The sequence below is a fragment of the Tarenaya hassleriana genome, unplaced genomic scaffold (genome assembly GCF_000463585.1).
Source record: "Tarenaya hassleriana unplaced genomic scaffold, ASM46358v1 Cleome27, whole genome shotgun sequence".
In the NCBI taxonomy this organism is placed as follows: Eukaryota; Viridiplantae; Streptophyta; class Magnoliopsida; order Brassicales; family Cleomaceae; genus Tarenaya; species Tarenaya hassleriana.
Window position 1 is genome coordinate 944,381 of NW_010965946.1, and position 27,845 is coordinate 972,225.

Sequence of the window (27,845 nt, forward strand, 5' to 3'; positions counted from 1 at the left end):
CCGCCCGCCGCATTGCCCGCCTTGCTGTTTTCCGCAGCGGCCGGACTATCTGCCGGAGCTCCTTCTGGTGTGTCCATCGGAGGAGCCGGGGGTGAGGCGGCGAGAGGTGAAGGAGCTTCTGCGGGACTCGGTGACTTCGCCGGAGACGGCGTCGGTGCACTCACTGGCTCAGGAGCCGGCGCCGGAGATGGAGATTTTCCGAATAACTCGGTGGGGAGGAGGACGTTGTCGACGGTGAAAATCGCGATCGGAGTTGCATCGAGCACAGTGTCGGCGACTCTGGATGGGCCAACGCCTGTGTGGAGGACGACCTCGTCGCCGGATGTTGAAGTCGTGATACCGAATTTCCCGGCTCCGTTAGTGGCTAATGTGGAGATCGAGCCTTTGTTCGTCTTGAGCGAGCCCTTGGGCTTGTACTCGGTCAGAGCGTGATACTCTAGGAGCGAGACGAGCTCAGCCTGGGTGAGCTTGCTCAGATCTGGAACTCCATCGGCCTTGAACGCTTCATCGGATGGCGCGAAAACCGTTAAACCTTTGTCGACGGCCGATTCGTAGGTCTTAATCACACCACTCGTCACAAGCAAATTGGCGAATGTCTTGCAACCGGCCTTCTCAAGCAACCCCGTGATGTTAACTTCGGCGGCGGAAGGTGCAGGCGCCGTCAAAAGCCCCGGAGAGATTATCGGCGCGTCGATCTCGAGAACGGAGATGTTGTACGGAATCTGCTTGATGGATTTGGTGTAGGACGAATCGAGCTTGGATCCCGAAGCGGCGGAGCCAAATCCGACCTTGCCGCCTTTGAGATCGGTGATGTTGACGAACCCAAGGTTCCCAGGGGCATTTCCAGTAGTTTGGTAGAGAGTGGTGGTGAGTGTGGTACCTTTGGAGATCTGGTGGAGCTTCTGAGTATCGTAGTAGTCGAGGAGGACGAGGAGGCTAAGGGCGTTCTTCACGACGGAGAGTGGGTGTTTTCCGGCGAGTGCGGACATGGCACCATTGCTGAGGACCAGGACGGTGATAGTGGTGCGGCTGGTGATCTCGTCGGCGAGCCTCGTCTGGGGGAGGTAACTGTTGAAGTTCTTCACGACGGAGAGTGGGTGTTTTCCGGCGAGTGCGGACATGGCACCATTGCTGAGGACCAGGACGGTGATAGTGGTGCGGCTGTTGATCTCGTCGGCGAGCCTCGTCTGGGTGAGGTAACTGTTGAACTGCGAATAATCCGGCGAGCCGGAGAGGATTTCCGTGATGTTGTGGCCACCGACGGTGGAGAATACGACCAGGAAAGAGAAAATTAAGGCGATGAGGGAGAATGTAGGTAGTGCGGCCATGGCGTACGCTAAGAGAGGAATGGAGGCGTGGAACAGAGAGTGTGAAGAGTGATGAAGTAAAGAATTAAATGGAAGACGAAGGAATGTTAACCAGGGTCAGAATTTAACCGTGATAGGGTTAGAATTCTGACTAGAGTTGATGCTTTTGTTTTATGTCTCTGTGCAAGTCGGGTTGGGTTGGGGGCCATATGCTTTTTCCGGACACAGCTGGAAATACAAGGGGAGACGGAGAGCACTGTCCCTTTCGCCGAAATTACAAAAATGGGCTTTTGGGCTTCCGGCTTTTGAAAAAAGCAACCGTCACAATGGTACCATCGCGGGTTCTCTCGAACTCAACCCTGGTTAATGGTTGACCATTTCAAAATCAAAATTCATATACAAAAACAAAAACGTGTGATATCATACTAGTAACTGAAATCATCACGTTCGTATATAACCATACCATCCATTGACAAAGCAACAATTTAACAATCCTCATGGCCATAACTCGGACTTATTGTATTTAATATTTGACGCGACCAACAGAATCTTGTACGTTGTAAATTGTAACATCGAATCCCATATACACAACTAGCGAACATGATGGCAAAATATGACTCATGTAGAAGAAATTGGTCCAAATTAAAATCACATAATGGGCCTAGAATGGGCCCAAGTTGGACTCACAAAGAGAGAAGCGTGGGCGCGTCGTGGAGCCGGTGGTCACTGAGCTTTTGTTTTTCTAATGCGGAGTGAGCCGAATTATAAAGCAGGAAGGCACCCAGAGACGAGTGGAAAGCAGCGTTGGTCAGGCGAGGATGGCCTCTTCATCTGCAGGCGCTTTCCCGAGCATGTGTGCCGTGGCACTGAGGTATCTGGTTATAGCCCTTCACTTGATGAAGCTGCGAAGTTCTTAGGCAGCAACAAGAAAGATATAAGCGCAAGAAGCAGACTTGTCGACTGCAATCCATTTGAGATTGTGAGTTGCTCTACAACATGAGTTTCAGACATATGTAATCCATTTGAGATTGTCTTTTCTTGATCTTTAGCTCATGTGCCTCCTCTCACTGTCGAGTTGCTTCCTCTTGGTGGGTTTCCATTAAATAGAGCTGAAAAAGAAAATGAACCAGGAAGGTGTCGAAGAACAGATGGAAAGAAGTGGAGATGACGGAAAGATGCATTACCTTTTCAGAAATACTGTCCTAAACACGTGCATACCAATGCAGAAGTTAATACCTCTTCTGTTCCGTACTCCACGATTGCAAATGCAGGATCTGCAGCTTGCAAAGACAGAGATGATAATGCCAAACTGAATACCAGAACTCTCTATGTCGGTCCCTGCAAATTACCTTAGCCAAGGTTGTGATGGAAAGAGCAATTGCAGTTGCAGTACCGACACCACCATTACTGATACAGCTTTAAGGGGTGAAGGCAACGATGACTTGTCAGCGTGTTTGGGTGTTTAGATGTGTTTCGGGTTCGTAAAAAATAGTCGATCACAGAGACAGATAAATTCAATGGTTGGACCTACAGGGTCCCTTTCTATATGCATCATTACTGCAAATAAGTGCATTGAACAATCCTAATATCAGATGCATTGAACAGAGGTAGAACAATATGAACAACATTAGGTTTATCTTTGAAGTCTCTTTCTCACCAATGTGGAGACAGTGGATTGAAAAGATATGCTATTTGTCCTGAGATTGGGAAACTAGCATCAGGGCTCAGAAGCTTTTACTTGCTGCACATTCCCTTGGGATCTGCGTTCTTGACGATCCAAGGATGCTGCATGATCTTCTGGAGAGAGAGCCGCTTTGAGGGATCCTTCATAAGAAGCTGCAGAAAATTTCAGATAGTTAATGGCTGATAACTAATCTTGTAAAAAATGGCATATCTTTTCCCATGAGAAACAGATGGAGACATGCTTTGGCTACGCATGTTACCTGACTGATGAGATTTTTGGCTTCCGCAGAAACATAAGGCGTCAAAGGAAAACTCAGGTCAACCCTAACAATCCTGCACAACAATTGTTGATGATGTAACGATCGGAAAACTAAGGCTTTAGCTTGTATAATGCATCATGCATGTCATTTCCATGAATGGTTATAGCTTCCGTTACCTCTTGAATGTATCTTTTTGACTCTCTGCCTCGAACGGAGGGTTACCATAGAGAAACTCATAACACAGTACGCCTAAAGTCCAGTTATCAACAGCATAATCATGGTCTCTGTTTTCCACCATTTCAGGCGCCAAGTAATCCAACGTTCCACACATTGTTTTTCTCTTGCTACTAGACTGTACAGACCATCCAAAGTCGGCGATTTTCAACCTACCCTACATTCATAACCACGCTAATTAGTTACTAGGATGAAAATCCCGAGTCCCCGTTATGCCCACAATTGTAAACAAACAAAGCATACCTCATGATCAAGCAACAAGTTTTCAGGCTTGATGTCTCTGTGAATCACACATTTTCCGTGACAATAAGCCAGTGCCTGAGTGAGACTTGCAATATACTGAAAAGGAGAGCAATGGCATAAATAAAAACCCGAAAACAAGAGAAAGCCCTCAAAGTCTCAGCAGACATTAGCTTGAATTGAACTACTAAGAAGAAAACCAAAAACAATCCACATATCATGCATTTGGGGATATGTATATAACCAACTAAATTCAAATCAAGCGATCAAATGTCTTAGGCCAGTTCTGAGATGAAAGGAGACAGGGAGGAAATCACCGTGGCGGCTTGTTTTTCATTGAGATGACCGTTCTTTTTAAGGAGGCCATAGAGCTCACCGCCATGAGCATACTCGAGAATCAAGAAAATGCGCTCACTGTCATGGAACCAACCGTAGAGACGCAGAATATTGGGGTGGTGCAGTTTTGTCTGGATCTCCATCTCTCTCCTTAGCTGATGATGAATTCTGTACTTCTCTATCTGTTCCTTGAATATCACCTTCAGAGCCACCACATATTTACTCTACTCCAAAGAACGAAAGAACATAGCATAAGAAACAGTCTAATGAGCATATTTGAAGACAACATCGTACTAAATTAAGACTGAGAAGAAAGCCAGATCACGGGTAAATCTCTTCGTACGATCGTTTTCTCCCCCAGATTTTGTGGTTTCAAACGAAAATGAAATTGAAAGAAACTCCGATAACCCTAATCCATCAGAGGGAAAGCAAGATGTCGGGTAAATCTCTTCGTAGAGTCGTTTTCTCCCCCAGAATTTGCGGTTTCAAACGAAAATGAAATTGAAAGAAGCTCCGATAACCCTGATCCTAATCCTAATCCTAATCCATCAGAGGGAAATTCATAGAAATTTCATAGGGGAAACAAGTACCTTGACTTCTCGGGCCAGATAGACTCTGCCGAACTTGCCTTTGCCGAGGGGTTTCCCGATCTCGAAATCATCCAGTGACCATTGCTTCTCGAGATTGTTTACTTCAGCCTCCTTCGATCCAGATTCCATTTTTGGAATCACCGAGCTGTTCGTGATTCGATAACCCAGTCTCCGGAATAAACCGAGTGACAGAAATAAATCTGAGCGGCGAAAATCTGTTCGATGTAGGGGTTTGAATTTCCGAGACCTCGTTCAAAACGCAGCGTTTCTCACCCACCTACGTTTTCGGACGCTCCGGTTTCGAACGTTCAAAACGCAGCGAATTGCAATTTGAGAGGCTGAAAGTCCTTTTCACCCTCGTCAGTGTTGCAAAATCACGAAAGTACCAAAGATCGATATCACTATGATTTAATTATTATCAATTTAATATTAAGATAAGAAACAGAATCGGCTTCCCTGATTTTTATTAAAAAAAAAAGAAGAGAGGCAGAAGTAGTAATAAACGTCAAATGCACGCAAGATGTGTGTGTGTATATAAACGCATGGATTAAAAGAAGAAGAAAAAAAAAACATTTTCCCCATATATATATGTGTGTCTCAAAATGAGACGCGTAGATTTTGTTATTGCTGCATACGTCCAAGAGCTTACTGTAACGGATGGGGACGAAACGTGCTTATTTGTGTCGTGACCCAAAAGATGATTGGGTACCATTCAATCCAAATCCATATGCATCGAACGATAATAACTAATTTAAGCATACGACAGATCGGATCAAGAAGTGGGACCGGCACGTTTCTTGATGGGCACGGCACGCAGCGGCCTGGCCTTGTGCAAGGTGAGACCGAAGGCCTCTTCCATGTCCAAATCCTCCGGAACGGCGCCGTTTTGGAGCTTCCAGTCGAAGGAATGAAGAAGAGAAGCAAGCATGAGAGGCACCGTCTTAAGAGCCAATGGCATTCCCGGACAGATCCTCCGTCCCGCTCCGAACGGCGTCAACTCGAAATCCTTACCTTTCACGTCGATTTCCCGCTCTAAGAACCTCTCCGGTTCGAACTTCATCGGATTCTCCCACACGTCCGGATCTCGTCCTATCGCCCACACATTAATCAAAACCTGTTTCCACAGAAGAGGGTCTGAAATATTATAACACAGTCCGTGTTATATTAATTTGAATGTCGTAATGCATTATAATAGTACTTGAGCGTTCTTAGGCACGAGGAAACCGAGAATTTGAACGTCGGACTCTGCTTTGCGAGGGATGAGAAGAGGGGCCGGCGGGTGCAAGCGGAAAGTCTCTTTCACCACTGCTTGCAAGTACGGAAGCTTTGCTATGTCCGATTCTTGAACGATTTCGTGTTCTCCAATCATTCGTCTGATCTCCTCCTGGGCCCTTTCCATCTTCTCAGGGTTTCGGAGTAACTCGGCCATTGCCCATTCCACCGTACTGGAGTTCGTATCCGTACCCGCTCCAAACAAGTCCTGGTATACATATATGCATAAATACATTACATACGTGTATATATGGAAGAGCCTGCCTCTAAATACAAAACAAGGATTTGCAGGAACTCACCAGAAGAAGGTGTGAAATAGATTTCATGTCGAGTTCTGCTTCGTTATCTCGTGTAAGATCGAGAAGGGCATCCAAAAGATCGGTGCCGGGAACATCTTTAGGCTCTGTCCGGGATAATCTCTCTCTCGACCGAGCATCAATAAACCCTTGGAAGACATTGAACAACTTGCCTGTGCAATCCCTAGCCTCTTTCCCAGTGCCCTGCAGATCAAGAAACCCTAGAAACGGGAAAAAGTTGGCAATATCGATTTTCCCGGCCACTTCCATTACACGGATCACAATGTCGCGGTAGTCCTGAGAAGCTTGCGAGTCGTAGCTGGCGAAGTCGACGGAAAACAGAGCATTCGAGACGATGTTGAGGACAGCGACGAAGGAAGCACGAGCAAAGTCCACTGCTTCTCCTCTTTCGGAGCTTTCACTCAGAAACTTCAACAGCTCCTTCACCTTGTCCATTCGGACAGATTTTGTCGCCTCAAGACGTTGCGGCGAGAACAGCTGATTCGCAGACACCTTCCTCAATAACCTGAAACAAATGCACACAGAAACAATATATATATATATATATATGTGTGTGTGTGTGTGTGTGTGGAATTCCTAATTGATGATTACAGATACGGGAATAAAAAAAAAAGGAAATGGGTATTTACCTCCAAGGAGCTGTGGGTGGAAGCCAGACAATGGAAACATCGTGGTGACCGAAGGATCTTACAGAGTAGTTGAAGGTTCGAGCAGACAAGACATGGTCATGCGTTTGAAGCACATTCTTTGCCGCCTCCGGCGAAGACACCACCACTGTGGTCACAGTCCCTAGCTTCAAACTCATTACTGGTCCATAAGTTTTGGAGAGCTCGGCGAGTGAACGGTGGGGGCTTTTCCCGAGGTCGAGAATGTTTCCGATGATCGGTAACCGCGGAGGACCTGGCGGTGGCGCGGCGGTTCCGGCGGAGCTCCGTCGGGATCTGTCAGAGGTGAGGACAAAGAAGCATGATAAGAGGAAGCAAAGGAAGAGGAAGAGGAACAAGGCCGGTGCTGAGAAATCCATATCACTATCTTGTGATCTTTGTGATTGTTGAGTCCTATCTTTATTTCATTTTTTTTAATCGGTCGGTTCAATTTTGCGTTTTTTTATTTTTGTTTTTGTCTTTATTTCTTCTACTTATTACACGTGCTATTATTATATTTTTTTGTGGTTACTTTTTCTCCCCTCCCGATTGTTGTATTTCAACTATAATGCTTGTGATATTTTTCATAAACTTTTTGGACATTTTTTATTTTAAAAGGTTTTCTATTTGTTTAACATTTTTGTTGTTATTTATCTGTTTTATTTTTCTAAAAATTAAATTACTAATTAATGCTTGCATCCTGTTGTTCCATTTTTTTCTCCTTTTTTGGTAAAAAAAGTAGAGAAAATAAAGAAGTAATAGATTTAGTTAAAAATAATAATTACAATAATTAAGGTAACACAACTGTAATCTCAACTATATTACGCTTCACGATTTCGTAAAGGAAATTGCGGGCTTTCAGACTTTTTTGTGGGAATAATACTTAATACATCGAATATTGACAAATAGAAAAATCTCATTGAAATCTTTTCAAGACATAAAAGTCTTCGAAAGGAATCGTATCTGAATCAAAAAGCTTTCCTTTATTTTCTTAATTGTCTCATCTGCCCCTACTATAGCCTTTGTCGCCCTTTATCATTGGATTTATAGTTGAGAGAAATTAATAAATGACGTTGCATTATTTCTGAAGTTTAAAAAAAACTACAAAATATGCCAGAAAAAATTAAAGTTTCATAAATCCAGTGTCTCAAATTACAAAAAATATATATATATATATTTTCCAAATTAAGAACAAGAATCGGTAAGTACGCCCAAATATTATACAAAAAATAAATAAAACAAAATGAACTGAGAATTCCGTGCGAAGAAGGAAGAACAAAAAGCGTATGGGTCAGGTCTCCGGGGAAGAAATTGGGACGACGCGTTTCTTGATGGGAACGGCAAAGAGGGGCTTGGCCTTGTGCAGTGTAACGCCGAAGGCCTCCTCCATGTCCAAATCCTCGGGGACGACGCCGTTTTGGAGCTCCCAGTCAAAGGAATGTAGAAGAGAGACCAACATCATGGGCACTGTCCTGAAAGCAAGCTGCATTCCCGGACAGATTCTTCGCCCGGCTCCGAACGGTGTCAGCTCGAAATCTTTGCCCTTCATGTCGATTTCACGTCCCAAAAACCTCTCCGGCTCGAACTCCGACGGGTTATCCCACACGTTCAGATCTCGTCCTATAGCCCACACGTTAACCAAGACCTGTTTCCATTACCATCAAAAAAGTTTTTTTTTGTTTAGTTGTCCGTATCATCTGAAAAATTAGTCGGCAACTCGGCATTATATATATAAGATGATTAAGATATCTCGGCAAGTACCTGAGCGTTTTTCGGTACGAGAAAATCGAAAATCTCTGTATCTGACTCTGCTTTTCGCGGTAAGAGAAATGGCGCCGGTGGATGTAAGCGTAGAGTCTCTTTCATCACTGCTTGGATATACGGAAGTTTCGGGATATCGGATTCTTGAATGACACCGTTTTTACCTATTACTCGCGTAATCTCGGCCTGAGCTTTTGCCATAGTATCTGGCCTGTGGAGTAACTCGGCCATCGCCCATTCTACCGTACTGGAGTTTGTGTCTGTACCCGCTAAAAACAAGTCCTGACACAACACACACATATATATATATATATGTATTAGATATCGACGAGAGATCAAGAAATAAATACGAAGAATTCATACAAGGTATACTTACCAGAAGCAAGTGCCTAATGTCCTTCACGCTGAGTTCCCATCCGTTTTCGAGGGCGATATCGAGAAGGGAATCCAGTACATCGGTGTTCGAAGCATCTTTCGGATCATTCCGAGACGATCTCTTCGCGATCCGAGCATCGATAAACCCTTGGAAAACCTCGAACAACCTGTCTGAACAGGACTTCATCTCTTTCCGGATACCTTGGAGATCAAGAAACCTCAAGATGGGGAAATAGTCGGCGACGTTTGGTTTTCCGGCGGCGGTCATGATGCCGATGACGAGGTCGTGGAACTCGTTGGAAGCCGTGTGGTCATAGGAGCCGAAATCGATGGAGAAGAGAGTGTTTGAGATTATATTGACGGCGGTTACGAACGATGCCCGACCAATGTCCACTGCTTCTCCTCTGTCGCGGCTGCCGTTAAGGAAGTTTACGAGTTCCCGCAACTTGTTTGTCCGTATCGGCTTTGACGCTTCGAGACGGCTCGGCGAGAAAAGATGCGCCGCCGATATTTTTCTCAGTAACCTGTAACGGTCCATTCAACTTAATGTCAAGCCGATTTCAATAAAATTATACTCATTTTCTTATAATTTTTATATCGGGTCCTTGTAATATTGATTAATTCATTTCTTATTTATCGTCTAGAATATCAGTTTTAATCTCAAAGCGTATGTGTTGTTATAATTCTTTTTTTTTTTTTGTTAAATTGTAGATTTTGGTTTAAAAATCCGAGATTTTTCCATAATTAATCCACGTCATCTCAAAGCTTCCATTAGATTTTTTTTTTTAGAATCGCGGGGGAAATGAAAAATGTGTGGCCAAAAAATATTATACGTGTCAATTTCTCTAATATTTGCCATCAATGATGGCCAGTCTACTTCACATTAAAAAGTAACCTGTAACGGTCCATTCAACTAAATGTCAAGCCGATTTCAATAAAATTATACTCATTTTCTTATAATTTTTATATCGGGTCCTTGTAATATTGATTAATTCATTTCTTATTTATCGTCTAGAATATCAGTTTTAATCTCAAAGCGTATGTGTTGTTATAATTCTTTTTTTTTTTTTGTTAAATTGTAGATTTTGGTTTAAAAATCCGAGATTTTTCCATAATTAATCCACGTCATCTCAAAGCTTCCATTAGATTTTTTTTTTTAGAATCGCGGGGGAAATGAAAAATGTGTGGCCAAAAAATATTATACGTGTCAATTTCTCTAATATTTGCCATCAATGATGGCCAGTCTACTTCACATTAAAATGAGTTACAACATGGACATGTATATTAGCTGAGATATTTTTAAAAAATCTTTCATTTTTATTGTATAAAATGTTAAAATAGTTCACGTGAAACTTGAAAATTTGTAGTTATTTTTCCGAATTTATGAATAACAATTCTTTAAAAAATATTTCGTTTATTTTAAGGAATTTATTGCTTATCATTTAATTACCTGTCATATTCAAAATATTTAACAGTTTTTTTTTTTGGTTAAATCAAAATATTTAACAGTTAAAAAACATAGAAAGACAAATATATGGTAAGTACCTCCAACGAGCCAGCGCCGGCAGCCAGACAACGGAAACATCGTGGTGACCGATGGCACGAACCGGGTCACTGAAGGTTCGACCTGACAAGGCTTGGTCATGAACCTGAAGCACCTCCTTGGCTGCTTCTGGCGAAGCCACGACCACCGTGGTTAAGGTCCCGAGCTTGAGACTCATCACGGGTCCATAAACTTTCGAGAGTTCTGCGAGCGAATGGTGGGGATTTTTTCCAACGTTGAGAATATTCCCGATGATCGGCAACCGGGGAGGACCCGGCGGAAGTGCGGCGGCTCCGATGGATCTCCGGCGAGATTTGACGGCGGCGGCGGCGAAGAGGAGGAGGCATGGAATGAGAAAGCAAGCGAGGAGGAGAAGTTGTGATACGGCGATGTCCATTGTTCCTTTTGTCCAGCGTGTTTTGGTTTCGATATCTGTATGGATTTCTTGTCTGAATTTATAGACACTTCCGCTTATATTTTATTCATATATTTCTTCACCGTACTTCACTTTACCGCAGCCGCCAACTACAACCGTCATTCTCTCATTTATATAGTTTCCCCGCATTTACGTATTTTTATTTCTCAATATATATATATATATATATATAACCACGTAATTATGAAATTTGACACACACAAAAAGCAAAACAAAAATAACTGACTCGATATATAAATAAAATTGACCATCGAGATATTATATATATAATCATATTTCTTTTTATGAATTTTGAATTCGATATATGTTTTTTCAATGAAAGTGATATTAGGCTGAAAAGAATAATAATTAGAAAATAATTTGTATTCAAAGTCGTGACAATATTGAAGCTATAATACATTGATGATGAGTAAAAGTATGAGTGACCATATTAAGGGTGGAAAACATTCATAGCTAAGGGTTAATTAACGGCAACAATGTATAAAAATTTAAAATAGTAATGACTCAAAAACATTGCATCTATACAATAAAGACGAAAGGTCAATGGTGACGGCCCAAAGAACGATGCATCCGATTTAATGGAATGCGACATAGAATTAAATACCAAAACATTAAACCAAGACCGGTTCGGTATATTCAACATTGGAAGGAAAAACAATTAGTTTATGCTTAGTTGCTGATCCACTTGACATCGTTGCAAAGATCTCCGTTGGCGGTGGTCAAGCCAATGACTTTGCCTGATCGCAACAGTTGACTTTGACTCGGTCAAATATTGATAAAACGACGCCGTTTACTACGTATTTTTTATTGGATACACTAAAATGAATGATGTGTATTATGTGCATGGTAATAGTGGGCAGTCAATAAATTCAGAAATTATTTCATATATATATATATATATATACACACACACACACAATCAGTTCCCGAAATGAAAATGGTAACTCAAAACACTAGACCAGAGGAGTATTGGTGATTTGATACATGATTTGGTGGTTATTATATTAATTATTAATTTGGATATAACCTATAAATGCCCATTTAGATTTGGCAAAAAAAATTAGAAAAAAATTGAAATCAGTAGATCTTTTTAAATAAATTTACATTGAATTTAGAATATATCAAATATATTCACATATTTATTTATAAAAAAAATTCAAATATCAGAGATATCCATACAGTTCCTTTTTATTTTTTCTAAATTCACATTCTTGTTTTAGTAATAGCTGCTTGGAAAGCTCTGAGCCGCTTGCCGAGGAAGAGGAAAAAAAAGAGTTGAAACCCAACATGGGCTTATGAGCCCAAAACACTTCCTTTCCTAAGGCCCAAATGGTTTTCTAGTCGAGAGACCAAAATAGATAAAACGATGCCGTATCCACCATGTCTGTGGGTCCCACCCTATCCGTCCAATTAAATCACGTGGATGATTGATTGATATGTTTCTTTTTTTGGTTTAAAATGTGAATTATATTAACTGTACAAAAAAAGATACAATAACCGTTTTGTTCGAAAACAAAATAAATAACCTATGATTAGTGGTATACAAAAAAACCCTTTATTGGGTAATCAATGATCTAATTTTGTAAATGACTTAATAAGAAGTAATTTCGAGATAATACCAATCTCGGAGAGAAGATGAAATAGTAGTCAGGCATCGACCAACAACAGTCAAGAAGATATTCCTTATACGTTTGTCAATCTTTAGACAAATAGTCGCTACCGTATTGGATCGGTTGCAAATAATCGTTGATTTCGTTTCCTCCATATGGCATCCACTGTAACCTGTAGTAGAGTCTTTGCAATAAGATGTCGGTTATGCGTATCTTCCTGCACAGAATCGGTAATCCATGATGCACAATCTAAGAGAATGTGCAATTGGTTTACCCAAATTCTTCTAGCAAAGAAGGACCACACCTCCAAGCTATACGCACAGCTAAAAAAGAGGTGTTCATGTGTCTCGGCTAAATTCCCACAAAGTATACAGGTGGATGAGGTTAGGAGACCCATCGGGTCAAACGGTCTCCGGTTGGCAGTCGTTCACGGCAGACTTCCCATTGTATAAATGCATGTCTCGGAGTTATCAATTTAAACCAAACATCCCCAAACGATGACACTAGTGTACTTAGCTGTCGAACTAGGTTCCAGTTTGATGTTGAGCTGAAATTTGGCTTGTAAGAACCATCAGATTGTCTCCAGAGGGGGACATCAGGTCATTTGCTATCTGATGGAGGAGATATAGTGAATAGGATAGTCTGTACCTATTGGATACGATCATTGCTAGCTCCCGGTAAGTACCATTCTCCATCCCTGCAAACTACTTTAATCGAAGCTTTCTTCGCAATACGCAGCAGTGAAGGATCATTATCCCCAACATAATCAATCAATGGGCCTAGAGGAGTCCATGGATCATGCCAGAAACTTGTCTCTTTCCCATCCCCCACCTGCAAGTTTAAGAAATTCTTGGCCGTGTCTTTAAGTGCAAGGAGTTTTCGAAGTGTCCAAGAATGTCTCGGACTTGATCGTGTATCCCAGTAGCCCCTGAGTCTCAATAGATTATGCAACAACCATGCAACCCATAAAGAACATTTCTTAAAAAATATGGACCATACCTGCTTTAGACGGAACACCACATTAGTATCATGTTGTTTCTGGATGCCAAGACCTCATTCTGTCTTAGGATAACAGATTGAGTCCCAAAAAACTCGAGTTGAGAATGATTATGCTTCAGAACGCTTCCATAGGAACTCCGAGCAAATACTATATATCAATCTTCTTGATCACGCATTTTGGGAGCATAAATACGTTGCACCATGAATGAACTAGCCCATAAATAATCAATACAATCAATTGGATCTTTCCTGCTTATAAGTAGTCCTGCTTGAAACCCTGCCTAGATGATTGATTGGTGATTGATGGATATGTTACTAGATGATTGACTGATATGTTATTCGTCGTATACATACATAACTAATGGGAGATGTGTTCGCCGTCGGTAATAAAGGCTCTTTTGGTTCGTATACTTTGTCGTGAAAATTCCAATTTCAGCAATGTAATTTTGTAATATTTGGAAATCAGTCTACTGGATGATTGATCTATTGAGTATTGCTTCTTGAAACAAAAATAACAATTCCCTATAAATTAAATAGAGGGAGTGAATTAATTTAGCACGAAAAAAAATCGAAATTTTGGTTGTAAAAAACTATGAAAACATTATATTTAACATCATTCGTTTTCTGTAAACCGAGTTATGTAATAATATGTTAAAAGTTTTTATAACGTATATTCCGTGTATTAATGGCAAGAAATAATAACAGATGCTTTTCCTATATATATATACATGTTTTTTTTTATGCCATTGTAAAATTGTAAGTATAATTGTTTGTATATATAAGAGTTTTTTAAAATCCAATTTATAGTAGAATTATTAATATTATTATTAATTAAGTATTATTAACCCAACGCACAATGCAATGCCGTGGATGAACGTTTAATCTTTCCGTTATGCTTGTACCTAGTGGTTTAATTGTTCGCCGTATTCTCATGGTTCGTGTACTTTTACCATTGTTATACAATTGTGACCGAGTATGAAATAAATCGAGAATCATTGTAATGATATTTTGCTTATAAACTCTGAATTCGATGAGAAATTTAACGAGTTTTATATTTGACTAGAAAGAATAATCTTTAAAAATACTTGAATTCGAAGCGGTTTATCAGATGATGAGTACAAATATGATTGACAATATGGATGGATACGCATTCATGTCAAAGGGTTGGCGACAACAACGTAAGATTAACGAGACAAAATATGACCTAAAATATTGCGTGCATATATATATACACACACACAACAAAGATGAAAGTTCGATGGTGCCGGTCCAAGTACGAGATCGCCCTTTTATTGGAACCAGGAGGAAATTTGCTTCGAAAGTGCCAATTTTAGAGACTTTATTACCCGATCGCACCAGTTGAGTTTGACCCGGTTAAAATCTTGATCATTGACCCATAGAAACGTTACGGTTATATATATTGCATATATATTCTATTGGTTATTTTCATTTCTCAATCGATTTCTATAACCATCCGTTTCTTTTACAAAATTATCCAATGCTTTTGACGTTTATTATTATACCCAACACAACTGAGAATTTAATGACAAATTAGTACAATCATACAACAAATAATCTGAAACCTATTTTATTCGTGTGTGTCATGGAGATTATACATGGAACAAAACGTGTACGGTCAGATCTGAGAAACGTCACGTTTCTTGACGGGAACGGCATAGAGCGGGTTGGCCTTATGCAAAGTAACGCCGAAGGCCTCGTCCATGTCCAAGTGGTCCGAGACGACGCCGTTTTGGAGTTTCCAGTCGAAGGAATGGAGGAGAGAAGCAAGCACCAGAGGCACTGTCTTAAGAGCAAGAGGCATCCCCGGACATATCCTTCGTCCGGCTCCGAACGGCGTCAGCTCGAAATCCTTGCCCTTCATGTCCGTTTCTCTCTCCAAGAACCTCTCCGGCTCGAACTTCATCGGATTCTCCCACACGTTCGGATCTCTTCCTATCGCCCACACATTAATCAAAACCTGTTTCCACAGAAGAGGGTCTGAAATATTATAACACAGTCCGTGTTATATTAATTTGAATGTCGTAATGCATTATAATAGTACTTGAGCGTTCTTAGGCACGAGGAAACCGAGAATTTGAACGTCGGACTCTGCTTTGCGAGGGATGAGAAGAGGGGCCGGCGGGTGCAAGCGGAAAGTCTCTTTCACCACTGCTTGCAAGTACGGAAGCTTTGCTATGTCCGATTCTTGAACGATTTCGTGTTCTCCAATCATTCGTCTGATCTCCTCCTGGGCCCTTTATTTCAATTTTATGTATATGTATATGGTATTAGCGGGCAGTGAATAAATTCAGAAACTGCTTTAGATGCGTTCACAGTCTTTTTGGTATAATACAAAACTCCATATATGTAATATGTGATGAATAATAATATTACCTGTGCTTTCTTGGGCACATGGAAGTCGAAAATCTGGACGTCGGACTCTGCTTTCCGTGGCAGGAGAAACGGGACGGGCGGATGCAAACGCAGAGTCTCTTTTATGATGGCATGTAAGTATGGGAAATTTGGGATATCGGATTCTTGGACGACACCTTTTGGATCGATAACTCGAGCAATCTCTGCCTGAGCCTTTGCCATCACTTTCGGGTTCCGGAGTAATTCCACCATTGCCCACTCCACCGTACTAGAGCTCGTGTCCGTACCCGCTAAAAACATGTCCTGAGACACACACACACACAAAACAAGCTGTTTAGATGTGTATTATGACAAGACCTGGACATGTGTTATACATGTTTACGTAGACATACGAGGAGGAAGTGTTTGACATCTTTCAGGCCGAGTTCCGATTTATCTCCTTGGGCAAGATCGAGAAGAGAATCCAGCAGATCAACGCTCGAACCGTCTTTACGTCCTGCATGAGTCAATCTTTTGGCGATCCGAGCGTCGATAAACCCCTGGAAAACCCTAAAGAGACGCTCTGTACATGCTTTGATCTCTTTACGGCTACCTTGCAGATCAAGAAACCCTAGAAACGGGAAAAAATCCGCGATGTTGGGCTTCCCGGCAACTTCCATGATACGGACAGCAGCATCTTGGTACTCGTAAGATATTTTCGAGTCGTAACCAGCGAAATCAACGGAGAACAATATGTTAGAGATGATGTTAAGGGAAGTGACGAAGGTCGAGCGAGCAATGTCTACAGCTTCTCCTCTGCTGCAGCTTTCGCCGAGGAAGCCGAGAAGTTCCCGCAGCTTGTTCATCCGTAGGGGCTTTGTCGCTTCAAGGCGCTGCGGCGAGAAAAGCTGCGTCGCCAATATTTTCCTCAGCTGCCTGGCAACGGTTCATAGAAATACACGTCTTGGTTATTTTGATTTTTTGTTTTATATGATACTGTGGATTATGAATGATTTGATTTAATTTTGTAAAAACTATATATTTGATGTTATTGTAAGTGAATATGATTTCATAGTCTGCGGAAAAAGGTAACCAGGTGAAAGATATAAAATATTTCCTCGTCGTATGGGACTGAGGAAGTGAATGATCGTGACAACTTCAAATAAAATAGGAAATATCCTTCACTTTGCATATATATATATATACATATATATTGAGGTAGATTTTCTAATTGGTTTACTGACGTACTGTAATATTTAGTTGAAAAGATTATTAAGTTAATTAAAAAGTTTTTCAAACTATATTGAGAAACCATAAAATCAAGATTTTCATAATTCATGTTGAATAGATACATTTTTTTTTTGGTAAAACAGCACGTAAAATGATTTTTTTCTTCTCTCTTGTTAACTCTCTTTTAGTTTATGTAACTCCCATCGTGTCGAAGCTTTCATTTTTTTTTTCAGAGAATGAAAAAAAAATACATACCTCCAATGAGCCGAAGCCGGTAACCAGACAACGGAAACGTCGTGGTGACCGATGGCTCGAACCGGGTCGCTGGGGGTTCGACCCGACAAGACCTGGTCATGGACCTGAAGCACCTCTTTTGCTGCTTCCGGTGAGCTCACGACCACTGTGGTTAAATTCCCGAGCTTAAGACTCATCACGGGTCCATAAGTTTTGGAGAGGTCAGCGAGAGAATGGTGTGGATTTTTCCCGACGTCCAGAATGTTTCCGATGACCGGAAAACGAGGAGGACCTGGTGGAAGTGCGGCGGATCTCCGCCGGGATTTGGCGGAGGCGAAGAGGAGGAGAAATGGCAAGAGAAAGCAAGCGAGGAGGAGAATTTGTGAAGAGGAGATATCCATATTGGCGAAGGTTGTGTCACGTGTTAGGGCTTTTGCATGCATGGTTTGATCTTGGCTACGTACGCGTTGTGTATATATAGGCACGTTCACGTTACGGATGGCGAAACGCTGGTCAAATTATCGGCGTGGTTGGCGTCATCGGCACGTTGAAACGCTCAAAACGCTGAATTTTTAAAGATGAAAGAAACAAAACAGTGGCTTTCTTTTCTTCATCGAAAAGATAAACATTTTGGTAACTGACGTTTTGCTTTGGACGCCTGTAAAAGTGCGGCGTTACCCCCCAGCGTTTGTGGTTGGCGATTTAAAAATAATAATATAAACAAACCCTTTCTTTTTTACTAATTAATTTTTTAAAAATCATTTATATCTGTTTCATTTAGTGGAGATTTCTTCAGGTGTTGGTTGGGCTCAATTCCATTATATTTGATTTTAAAAAAAACTATAAGTCGTTTGATTTTTATATTGAATTCGATTCGATTATAATGAAATATTCATTTTTAAACAGAAATACAGAATTTCGGGTATTTTTTATGTTCCATTTGGATTTGGATTCAGTTTTTCGGTTTTATATCTAATTCGGTTCTATTATAATTATATATTATTCGATTCCGATTGGTTCGGTCATTAACCAAATAAATCACCCATAATTTCGTTTTCCCTTATTTTATTCGGTTATTTATTTATTTTACACACAAGTAACTTAGTTTAAAGTCAGCTAAAATATTATTAAAGGTTAAATGGGATGATGGTCTCGCATATTTTTCGAACACAAAAGATTTAATTTAATTAATATATAGACTAGCTGCTAATTAATCTTTGTTAATTAATTAACCATCGCTTTGTCCACCAAAATCACCCAGCCCGAATGTGACCTGAACGATGCGGCAGTTCGTTCAAACTTTTTTTGTTCCGTATTCTAACAAGTCACGACTTTAAAATGTCTGGCAAAGACAGTGCCACATCGACTTGGAACAGGTCATTGGCTAAGTAATTTGTAACAATCTCATGCCACCTAAACCCTAAACTCAAAAAAATACGATAACCGTTGACTTTTCTAACCAAAAGATTTTCCTAGCCGATGTAGATATAACGTAACCAAGGAAATCAACGGGAAAACGAGGAGGAAGGAAGAAAAGGAATCACCACACTAACCAACCGCCCATTAAAAAAATTAGGTACAAAAAATTTGTAAACCATTAGCAGAGGAATTAATGGCACAAAGGCTCAGGGTCAACGGTCATGGTCGTGGTCCGTGGAATAAATCAACCGTTGACTTTGACTTTGAGAGGTTTTTGTTACCGTTCTTGATTCCATCCATTCGGAATTTTTCATACCTTCATCCATTTTAATCCAAACCAAACCGTATAAAATAAATAGAGGTGAGCGTTTCGGTACGGTTTTTCGGAATCGAATCGAAAATACGGTATTTTTTCGATCTAAAGCATCCAAAATTTTCGAATAGTATTATTTTTAGAAAACCGAATTTCAGATAAACGAACCAAACTGAATTTTAAAAAAATATGAAAAGCCGAATTTTTTTTTAAAAAGATTTAAATTCTTTAATAAAAAGTAGAATCAAACCGAATATGATATAATAACTGATTGATATATATTTTTATAAAACCAAAAGAACTAAACCATTCTCGAATCGAATTTGAACCGAATACCAAAACGATCACCCCTAATACAAAACATAACTTAGCCATGTTTGAAATAAAACCGAATCAAACAAATCTAGTCTTATTCCGATTCGATTTTTGTTTTGTTTTCTTTCTACCAAGAATATTATGGATCAAAACACAAATCTGATAAAACGTAAACCAGGTCCTAAGTGTTTTTTTTTATCTAGTAGTTTGAAAAAAATAAACAAGTAATTCTTCATATATTATTAAGTTTTATATCGTTTTACCGTAATTTTGTTCATCTGAAATGTTATTGGACTTTGTTACAATTCCCGTAAAACGTTTTCTATTTATAATCATAATCCCATTCCTGTCGATTACTCTAAAACATTATATTCCTCTCTACGTGTTACACACTCATAACTTCATACATACACACACATGTATATATACGCGCATACATATTTGCATGTGTGTCTTAAACGGATCCAACGACTCTTTTCGTTTTCACACCAAAGAGGACTAAAGCCTAAATGATTTTAGTTAGTGGCGAAAATATTTATATTATTTCCAGAATTAGATTGAGAATGGTACCTCAAAAAATATATATTTTTTGGTAATGAAAAGAACAATCACGATTCTTCAGATGTAGATGTAGAGTAAACCTACCCGTCTCATGCAATAGTTTACAAATCACGTGAAACATGTAAACTAATTGAAGGGAAACTTATACTCTTGAAGAATTGAAGTCATGACCTCCCATTAAAAGACATGCATGTGCTCTCAACCATACCTCAAAATATTTAACCATAGCAGTCTTGGTTATTTCATACGTGATTTCGGTGGTTATATTATTTACAAAGTGGTTTAAAGCCCTTTATATAGATGTTTTGTATGTATGTATGCATTATTATTCAATGGCACGTCACATTTAAGTTTCTTTGGCATAATATTACTTTGGATATAACATAAATTAATGCCCATTTAGATACAAAGAAAGGCGAGAGAAAAAATCGAAATCCGTAGACTTTTTCTTTAGTTTAGAGTTTAAATATTTAGAAGATATCAAATATATTTAGGAGTGTCAATAGAACCCGAAGTCCGAAGTCCGGTCCGAAACCCGCCTAAAAAATTAAAGACTTTGGCCTAATAATATAGGCCCGGTAAATAAATGGGTGGGCCGGCCCGGCCCGAAAAAAGTTATGGCCGAATGGATTCCGGTCCAAACCCGCCCGGCCCATCTATTTAGTCCGAAAAAATATTATATTATTAGATTTTTACTTTCATTTGAGATTTAATACCACATAACATTATATAAAAAATTTTATTTGTATGTTATATATATATTTTTATATTTCAAAACGATTTGATTAATATATATTAAACTTATATTATATACATATATATATATATATTATTAAACAGTTTGATTATATTTTGATTTAATTAATTTATATATATATATATATATATTATGAGTTTAATTTTGATTTTTAAATTCTATTCTCTATACTTTTTATTGTGCCGAATATATTTTTCATATATTATATATATTAAAAATATTATATATATTAAAAATATTATATAATATATATTTTAAATTTTACATGATTATTTTTTAGATTTTAATTTTTTTAATTATAATCGATATAGACGAAAATTTGCTATTGTTTTTTTTAAATTGTTAAATTATTATTATTATTATTATATATTAATATTTATTTTTTATTAAATAGAAAAAACCTGAAACCCGGCCCGAACCCGCCCGAAATCCTATAGGGTCGGGCTCCAGGCCATCGATCATAGATCCGAAAAATAAATGGGCGGGCCGGCCCGACCCGAAAAAATCGAAGCCCGAACTAAACCCGACCCGAATTCGGTCCGGCCCGCCCATTTTACACCCCTAAATATATTCATATATTTATTTATTTATTTATAAATGTTTTTTCATTGTAATTTTATAGATATTCAAACAGTTTCTTTCCTCTAGATTCACACTGGTTAATGTCCTGGACGTTCTTGCCCAACATGGGGCCGAAAACCCATCCTTTCCCTAGGCCTAATTAGTTCTCTTGTCGTGAGGCCCAATAGAAAAACAGAGTTCAAATCTTTCTGACACTTGTCGCGGATTTCGAATCCTCTTTCCGTCGATTTTTTTTTCCCCTGCGGATTGAGCAAAGAATAGTCACTTGTGAGACGAGAATCGGGGGTACGCTTGTGCTTGCGTTTGCCTTTCTCGATCCGAACCTATTTTTTCTTCTAGATCTCTAGGATCTATGATCGATCGGTTCGAGTTTTCCGCTGAATCCTTGTAATGACTGCAGGAAAACGGGGCTGATTTCCGGAATTTTATTCGGTCTGATCTCAGACGTCGCTATAATGGCTGGTTGGAGTCGCATGATGAGGCGCCGCACCTCCAAGCGAGTCACAAAGGTTTTTGAGGAATTTTCTTGTGCCTGATTTTTCGCGTCTCATTTGCTGAATTTGAATTTCTGAGTTCAGCCTGTTGTTTTTTAGTAATGTAAGATCCGTGTTAGCTTTTCTCCCCGATTCACCAGCAGATGGTTTTCTGCAACTAGAGGTTATGATTGTTTGGCGACATTGGATTCCTCGTGATTATACTGGAAAGTTTGTCTGGCCTTGGAAATCACTACTGAGAAAATAGTTTATTACATTGTCTCTAGAGATCACTAATTGGAAATCATTGTAACTTGGAGCTTGAGCTCTCAAGTCTCAAACGCTTGGTTGCTGTTGGAGTCACAGAAAATTCAGTTGAGCATATATCCTCTCACCCGACACCAAATTGTTGGTTGATAAGAGAAAGGGTCTTGGAGGGTTTCGTGTTCCTTGTTTTGGTTCCGCATAGTGGTCAGTGGGGCATAAGCTAATCATTTCTTCACTTTTCGTCATTTAGACAATAGACATTCGTTTGGATGTTTGTTTGTCGGATCGTTTTCTTTTCACTTGTTCAGATTGGCTGCTAGAACTGTCGCGTCTCTCATGGTTTTAGCTATTTCGTGGCTTGTGGTAATGGTACAATCTTTCAGCTTCCTGAGATGATGTATAGTGGACTCTCCGTCCATTTTCTTCTGGCAGGCTGTTGATATGAAACTTCTAGGGTCGCTTAGCAGAGGTGATCTGAAGAAATATGTAGTGATAATTTTCCATAATGGATATTGCTTTCCGGCCTTTGAGCAGGTATTGTATCACGTGATATATCTTTGATAAAATGTTCGTCTTGCAACATTTTTGGCCCTTGTATATGACATGCTTGAGTTATAAAGATATGCAATGTAATAGACTTCACCTTCAAGTACTCATAACAGAGTATATCGGTTATGGTGTCTTCCTTTTAGGTGGACTTAATGGTTTCTTATCTCTTTCCTGGTTCTTGCGTGTATGAATTCCCAGTTCTGTTTATTCCTTCACGTTTTCAGGGGATAACCAATATACCTAACTATGAAACCTGTTTGATGTTGCCATTGCCTTATCCAGGTTAAATGGCTGAATAAACTACTGAACAAGATCAAGATGTGGCCATATGTTTCAGAGGTGAGAATGTCAAATCCTCTACATTGTTTTCTGGTGTAGAAGTTCAAGTTGCCAGTCTCTAAGATATGCACCCTGAATGGGAGAAGTTAGAGTTTCTATTAATTGTTTGCTTTAATGAGATCCGCGTGATTTTTGTTTATCCTGGACGTGTAAGGGTAGTAAGATGTTTTCCTTGGCCGCTGCAGAAATCTAGTGTCCAATCCAGACACCTTACTTAACCAGGCTTACTAATCCTTGAGTTAACAAATGAAATCACTCGTCAGAAAGCAGTTTTTGCGTGCTGAAAAGTTTTAAGCTTTGTGTTATTCTGTGGACTTATTTACTTGCAGCAACTATGGTGTGATTAGAGAATCTGTTGAAACAAACCGTTGCTGGAAGAATACAGACCTTCAGCTTTTACTTCACTGAAGTTTAGCAAATTGACTCTGGGAAATGTAGCACCAAAGATTGAATGTACCCTTATGTGGAGAGCCTATATCTTAAGGTATTTTACTTTATACATTACATCCAGTCCAGATGTTGGATAAACTGCAGGTTGTTTTTAGGCTCTCTTCCATTTTGTTTCAACCTCACATTTCCCCTTCCATCATCTCTCTGTAACTACGAAGTTCTATCATCTCTAGTTAAGGTTATCTATGCCACAAGCATCATATGTACATGCATGCAAAATTACTTGCTGCTGTTGCAGGTAATCCGCGTTCGAAGTCTCTAGGAAGGTCAAATCAGAGAGGACATTGATCTTCGATGGGGGTGGTAATCCAAGCATCATTTTAGGCGATACAGCACTGGAGATAATTTAAATTCCTTACACTGCATTTTCTCCAAAATTAGAAGATTAACCCATCTCACCAAAGAGTTTTTTTTCTTTTTCTGCTGGCTCAAACAGTTGAAGGATCTACAAGTATTCACAGTTGTCCGTGTTATCTTTCAAATTGCCGAGGAGATTCCTTGCATTTCTGCTGTTGTTGTTGCTCTACTTGCCTGAGGTACGGTACATTTGCGTTTGAATGATCCACAATCATATGCTTTTTTCCATCTTTTAAATGGCGACCTGTTTTTTATAAAGATGTAGGCCAAAGACTAGCGTTTGTGGAAGTATTTTTTTTTTTTTTTTTGTAGTTTACTTCCTTGTACAAAGCTTGTAAAAAGCATGAGTAACTGTGGTTAAGGGGCACTAACTCTAGTTTGTATTTTGTGTGTGTGTGTGTGTGTGTGTTCCCTTAGTCGGGGTTCGTGAATGATTTGTATGGGTGAGAGAATCTCCAGTCGGCTGCCAAGTGAAGTCTCTCGCCGTGTTTCCATCATATGGGTGGCTCTTTCATCATCACTCTATCATATGTAGTTGAAGACAGTTCGGACCTTGGAAATGTAACCACACTCCCCCGACAAGGCATGGCCAGTTTTTGATGTCTCGTGCTCGGTTGTGTAGCAGCGAGAGTTTGGATTATCCCCCCCTTTTTTGCATATTTTTATAGTTTTTTTTTAAAACAGTGGGACCCACTTCTCTTCTAAAAAAACCTCAGCTTCTCTCTCCCTCCCGCACCCTTATAGATTCCCTTTGCGATGATGTTCCCAAGTCAAAGTCCACGTATCATAATTACCACTTTACCCTTGGTATTCTTACTTCAAATAGCACGTGCAATGGTGTGCCACGTACATTCCCACTGTAAAAGGGGTATCTAATTTGCACGAGAATCTACATCTTTGACATTTTCAAAGCTAATTAGTCTCTCTGACATCACATAATCAAATTATTTTCTCCACCCAAATTGTAGAGAGGGAGGATGTACTGTACTTTAAATCGGTTAGAGGGCATTTTGGTCCAAACACAAAATTGGGGAAAAAAACCCTCTGACGGAAATCTCAGAGCAAAAATAAAGCCAACGCAAAAGGTCAAACCCTGGACCGATATGCCCTCGCTTCGTTGACGTCGACCCCTCCTTTTGTGACTTACGCTCGTCACTTGCAAACTTAACGTCCGAAAAAAACAAAACACTCGCAACCCAACAAAAGAGAATAGGTGTCCACGCGTATTCCTCACGCGCGCTCTATGGAGATTGGGACTTCCCACAGTGGGTCCCCCTCAGAAGAGCTTACAAATCCGAAACCACGTCAGCTCCCACGCGCCCACGCGCGTTTTATCTGAGTGTTCATAAAACCCCACTTCACTTACTATCTCATCGGTCTCCGCTTAACGACACGCGACAATTAATTTCCCGTCACATGACTGTCACTTTTCCTGTCAGCATCCTCCATCTGTCCTTTTGACACGTCACCATATTAAAATAACCTTCCTGTCACTCAAGCACCCCCCCATCTCGTCCATATTATATTGCAAAATACCAAATCGAAAAAAAAAAAATATACAAGTGATTTACTCTCCACCTACAAAAGCAGTGAGGAAATTTAATTCTTCAGTTAGGAGTTACCGTCATCCATGTAAGCCCCCTGATTTTAATAATCCTCTCCCTTACTTGTAATATTTACCAAAATGCCCTCCCGCCATTCGCCGCCGTCACCGGCGCATTCCGACCACCGCCACTCCCACGTCCTCCCTCCTGTCATCGCCGGATCTCTGGCGTTCGCGGTGGTTCTGCTCGTCTTCTTCACTATTCTTCTCTACCGGAAGTTCTACAGGAACCGTACGGCTCCTTCGGATCTCATATCTAAGTCGCCTGAGAGCTACCAATGCCGCCGCTTCTCGTATTCCCAGCTCCGCCGCGCCACTAGCTCTTTCTCCGCCTCGAACCAGCTCGGCCATGGCGGTTTCGGGTCTGTGTATAAGGCTGTGCTTCCGAGTGGGGACTCGCTCGCCGTCAAGGTCATGAATTCCTCCGTCGGGTCCCTTCAAGGCGAACGCGAGTTCCACAACGAGCTATCGCTCTCTTCTCACCTCGTCGGTTCGCCTCACGTCGTCTCTCTCATCGGCTTCTCCTCCGACCACCGTGGTCGCCGGCTCATTCTCGTCTACGAGCTCATGGCTAATCGCAGCTTGCAAGACGCACTTTTGGATCGCAAATGCGAGGAGCTGATGGACTGGAGCAAGCGATTTGAGATTGCCACCGACATCGCCAAGGGCATCGAGTTCCTTCACCACTGCTGCGATCCACCCATCATCCATGGGGATGTCAAGCCCAGTAATATCCTGATTGATTCAGATTTCAAAGCCAAAATCGGAGATTTTGGTCTGGCGAGGCTGAAATCCGAGGATTTTACTAACAGTAACGACACTACTATTCGTATACAGGAAGAGGAAAAGGTGAAGGATTGTACGGAAGACAATGGATCGATCTTGGAGGAAACAGACAGTGTGATTACTGGGTACGAAGAGAGTAGTGTTGTCGTAAATGTCGTGGATCGATCGCCGGAAAATTGTGCGATAAGCGTCCTGGATGCGGGACCATCTCCGGAGACCACCTCGGGCTTATCGCCCGAGGTGGGTTTGGAAAAGGGGAGTGTTTCGGAGAGTTATTTCGATACGATGAGTGTTGATAGCAACAAGGATTTGGTTCTCAACAATGGCGGAGGTAAGCAAAAGGTTGGTTCAAGGAGAGATTGGTGGTGGAAACAGGACAGCAATGGCGGAGGTGGGGCTGAATCTGGGAGGGTGAAGGACTACGTGATGGAATGGATCGGAAGCGAGATAAAGAAAGAGAGACCCAACAAAGGATGGATCGAAACGGGTGATGGGTCGGTCACCGAAACCGAGCAGAAGAAGGAACGGGTAAAGAGGAAAGAGAAAAAGAGAAAGCCCAGAGAATGGTGGAAAGAAGAGTTCTGCGACGAACTTACCAGAAAAAAGAGAAACAGGAAGAAGAAGAAAAGAGGCCTCCGTTCAATCTCTAGCATCGACTCGTGGTTTCACAGAGACGAAGAAGCTTCGGCTCACGAACATAATCATCCTCACAAGAGGAAGAAGAGGAATAGCATAGATTGGTGGCTCGATGGATTCAGCGGCGAGCTAAGATCCGTCATTGGAAGAAGAAACAGCCAAGATTCTGGTCTCTGGTTCGATCCGAACATTCCCAAGAGCGGCGGAGTCAGCAGCACGCCGAGCATGAGAGGCACGGTCTGCTACATTGCTCCCGAGTGCGGCGGCGGCGGCGTATTGTCGGAAAAGTGCGACGTCTACAGTTTCGGAGTTCTGCTTCTGGTTCTGGTCTCCGGAAGGCGGCCATTACAAGTAACGGCATCGCCCATGTCGGAGTTCGAGAGGGCCAATTTGATATCATGGGCAAGACAGTTGGCGTGTAACGGAAAGCTACTGGACTTAGTGGACAAGTCTATACATTCACTGGACAAAGAACAAGCCCTTCTCTGTACCACCATTGCATTGCTCTGTCTGCAGAGATCTCCATTGAAGCGGCCGACAATGAAGCAGATCGTCCAGATGCTTTCAGGTTCGGCCGAGCCGCCGAGTTTGCCGTTTGAGTTCTCGCCCTCGCCGCCGATGGGATTCCCGTTCAAGTCGAGGAAAAAGGCTCGGTGAATTCCTTCACGTTTTGATTTCGATTCTGACATCCAATTGTAGATTTGTTTGCTCACTTCATCATATCCTTGAACCAAGTACCTCAATGTAAAATATTGGAATTCGGAGTTAGGCTTAGAATAGATTGCAATGAAGATTGTTTTTTTGTTATCTTTTATGGCAACAGTCGGAGTATATGAATCTTGGACTTTTGCCATAGGGCTATATAGGTTGGACGATTTATTCGGCTACAGTTCATTTGGCTTCCGGTTATTTTAAATCTGGGATTCGGTTATTTCAAAATTTCAAAATTCATGATCAAACGGTTATTTAATTTTAATGGGTTTGATTATGGTTCGATTATATCTATTTAAAATTT

General features: G+C 40.8%; 6 protein-coding genes and 1 long non-coding RNA gene across 9 annotated transcripts in view; 2 read left to right on the forward strand and 5 right to left on the reverse strand.

Moving 5' to 3' along the window:
• Window positions 1–1,381, reverse strand: part of LOC104817602 (fasciclin-like arabinogalactan protein 8) — a 1,631-nt gene extending 250 nt beyond the window's left edge. The window contains exons 1-2 of the mRNA XM_019202940.1: window positions 1,098–1,381; window positions 5–965 (exon numbers count right to left, since the gene is read on the reverse strand). Coding sequence (XP_019058485.1) covers window positions 5–965; window positions 1,098–1,328 — 1,192 coding nt within the window. The 5' untranslated portion in view covers window positions 1,329–1,381. The remainder of the gene's footprint in view (window positions 1–4; window positions 966–1,097) is intronic.
• Window positions 1,382–1,787: 406 nt separating this feature from the next.
• On the reverse strand, window positions 1,788–4,984 carry LOC104817258 (serine/threonine-protein kinase Aurora-3). 2 transcript variants are annotated; one of them, XR_772494.2, is made up of 7 exons: window positions 4,651–4,984; window positions 4,042–4,284; window positions 3,728–3,823; window positions 3,427–3,641; window positions 3,251–3,323; window positions 2,965–3,143; window positions 1,788–2,864 (listed from the first exon to the last, which is right to left on the reverse strand). XR_772494.2 is itself a non-coding variant. In XM_010546365.1 (6 exons), exons 1-6 carry the CDS (start codon window positions 4,777–4,779, stop codon window positions 3,042–3,044), a joined length of 858 nt encoding a protein of 285 aa, XP_010544667.1. In that variant the 5' UTR covers window positions 4,780–4,984; the 3' UTR covers window positions 2,817–3,041. The 2 variants fall into 2 exon arrangements, 1 of the variants encoding a protein (XP_010544667.1); XM_010546365.1 differs by having other exon boundaries at window positions 2,817–3,143.
• A 227-nt stretch (window positions 4,985–5,211) lies between these two features.
• On the reverse strand, window positions 5,212–7,303 carry LOC104817257 (cytochrome P450 76C4-like). The gene is made up of 4 exons (XM_010546364.1): window positions 6,869–7,303; window positions 6,222–6,744; window positions 5,849–6,130; window positions 5,212–5,764 (listed from the first exon to the last, which is right to left on the reverse strand). The coding sequence occupies exons 1-4, from the start codon at window positions 7,261–7,263 to the stop codon at window positions 5,423–5,425; spliced, it is 1,542 nt and encodes a 513-aa protein (XP_010544666.1). The 5' UTR covers window positions 7,264–7,303; the 3' UTR covers window positions 5,212–5,422.
• A 777-nt stretch (window positions 7,304–8,080) lies between these two features.
• Window positions 8,081–10,995, reverse strand: LOC104817259 (cytochrome P450 76C1-like). The gene is made up of 4 exons (XM_010546366.2): window positions 10,565–10,995; window positions 9,021–9,543; window positions 8,645–8,926; window positions 8,081–8,528 (listed from the first exon to the last, which is right to left on the reverse strand). Exons 1-4 carry the CDS (start codon window positions 10,957–10,959, stop codon window positions 8,175–8,177), a joined length of 1,554 nt encoding a protein of 517 aa, XP_010544668.1. The 5' UTR covers window positions 10,960–10,995; the 3' UTR covers window positions 8,081–8,174.
• Window positions 10,996–15,098: 4,103 nt separating this feature from the next.
• On the reverse strand, window positions 15,099–17,855 carry LOC104817260 (cytochrome P450 76C2-like). Of its 2 annotated transcripts, none has more exons than XM_010546368.1 (5): window positions 17,445–17,855; window positions 16,373–16,895; window positions 16,188–16,283; window positions 15,670–15,855; window positions 15,099–15,585 (listed from the first exon to the last, which is right to left on the reverse strand). In XM_010546368.1, exons 1-5 carry the CDS (start codon window positions 17,822–17,824, stop codon window positions 15,244–15,246), a joined length of 1,527 nt encoding a protein of 508 aa, XP_010544670.1. In that variant the 5' UTR covers window positions 17,825–17,855; the 3' UTR covers window positions 15,099–15,243. The 2 variants fall into 2 exon arrangements, with proteins under 2 accessions (XP_010544670.1, XP_010544671.1); XM_010546369.1 differs by having other exon boundaries at window positions 15,670–15,804; window positions 16,137–16,283.
• A 3,714-nt stretch (window positions 17,856–21,569) lies between these two features.
• LOC104817261 lies at window positions 21,570–24,058 on the forward strand. Its single transcript, XR_002024424.1, has 6 exons — window positions 21,570–21,655; window positions 21,771–21,879; window positions 22,543–22,644; window positions 22,942–22,998; window positions 23,328–23,482; window positions 23,687–24,058. It is a non-coding gene; the product is annotated as an uncharacterized LOC104817261 (long non-coding RNA).
• A 721-nt stretch (window positions 24,059–24,779) lies between these two features.
• Window positions 24,780–27,746, forward strand: LOC104817262 (receptor-like serine/threonine-protein kinase At2g45590). Its single transcript, XM_010546370.2, has one exon. The coding sequence runs from the start codon at window positions 25,490–25,492 to the stop codon at window positions 27,485–27,487; it is 1,998 nt and encodes a 665-aa protein (XP_010544672.1). The 5' UTR covers window positions 24,780–25,489; the 3' UTR covers window positions 27,488–27,746.
• Window positions 27,747–27,845: the final 99 nt, after the last annotated feature.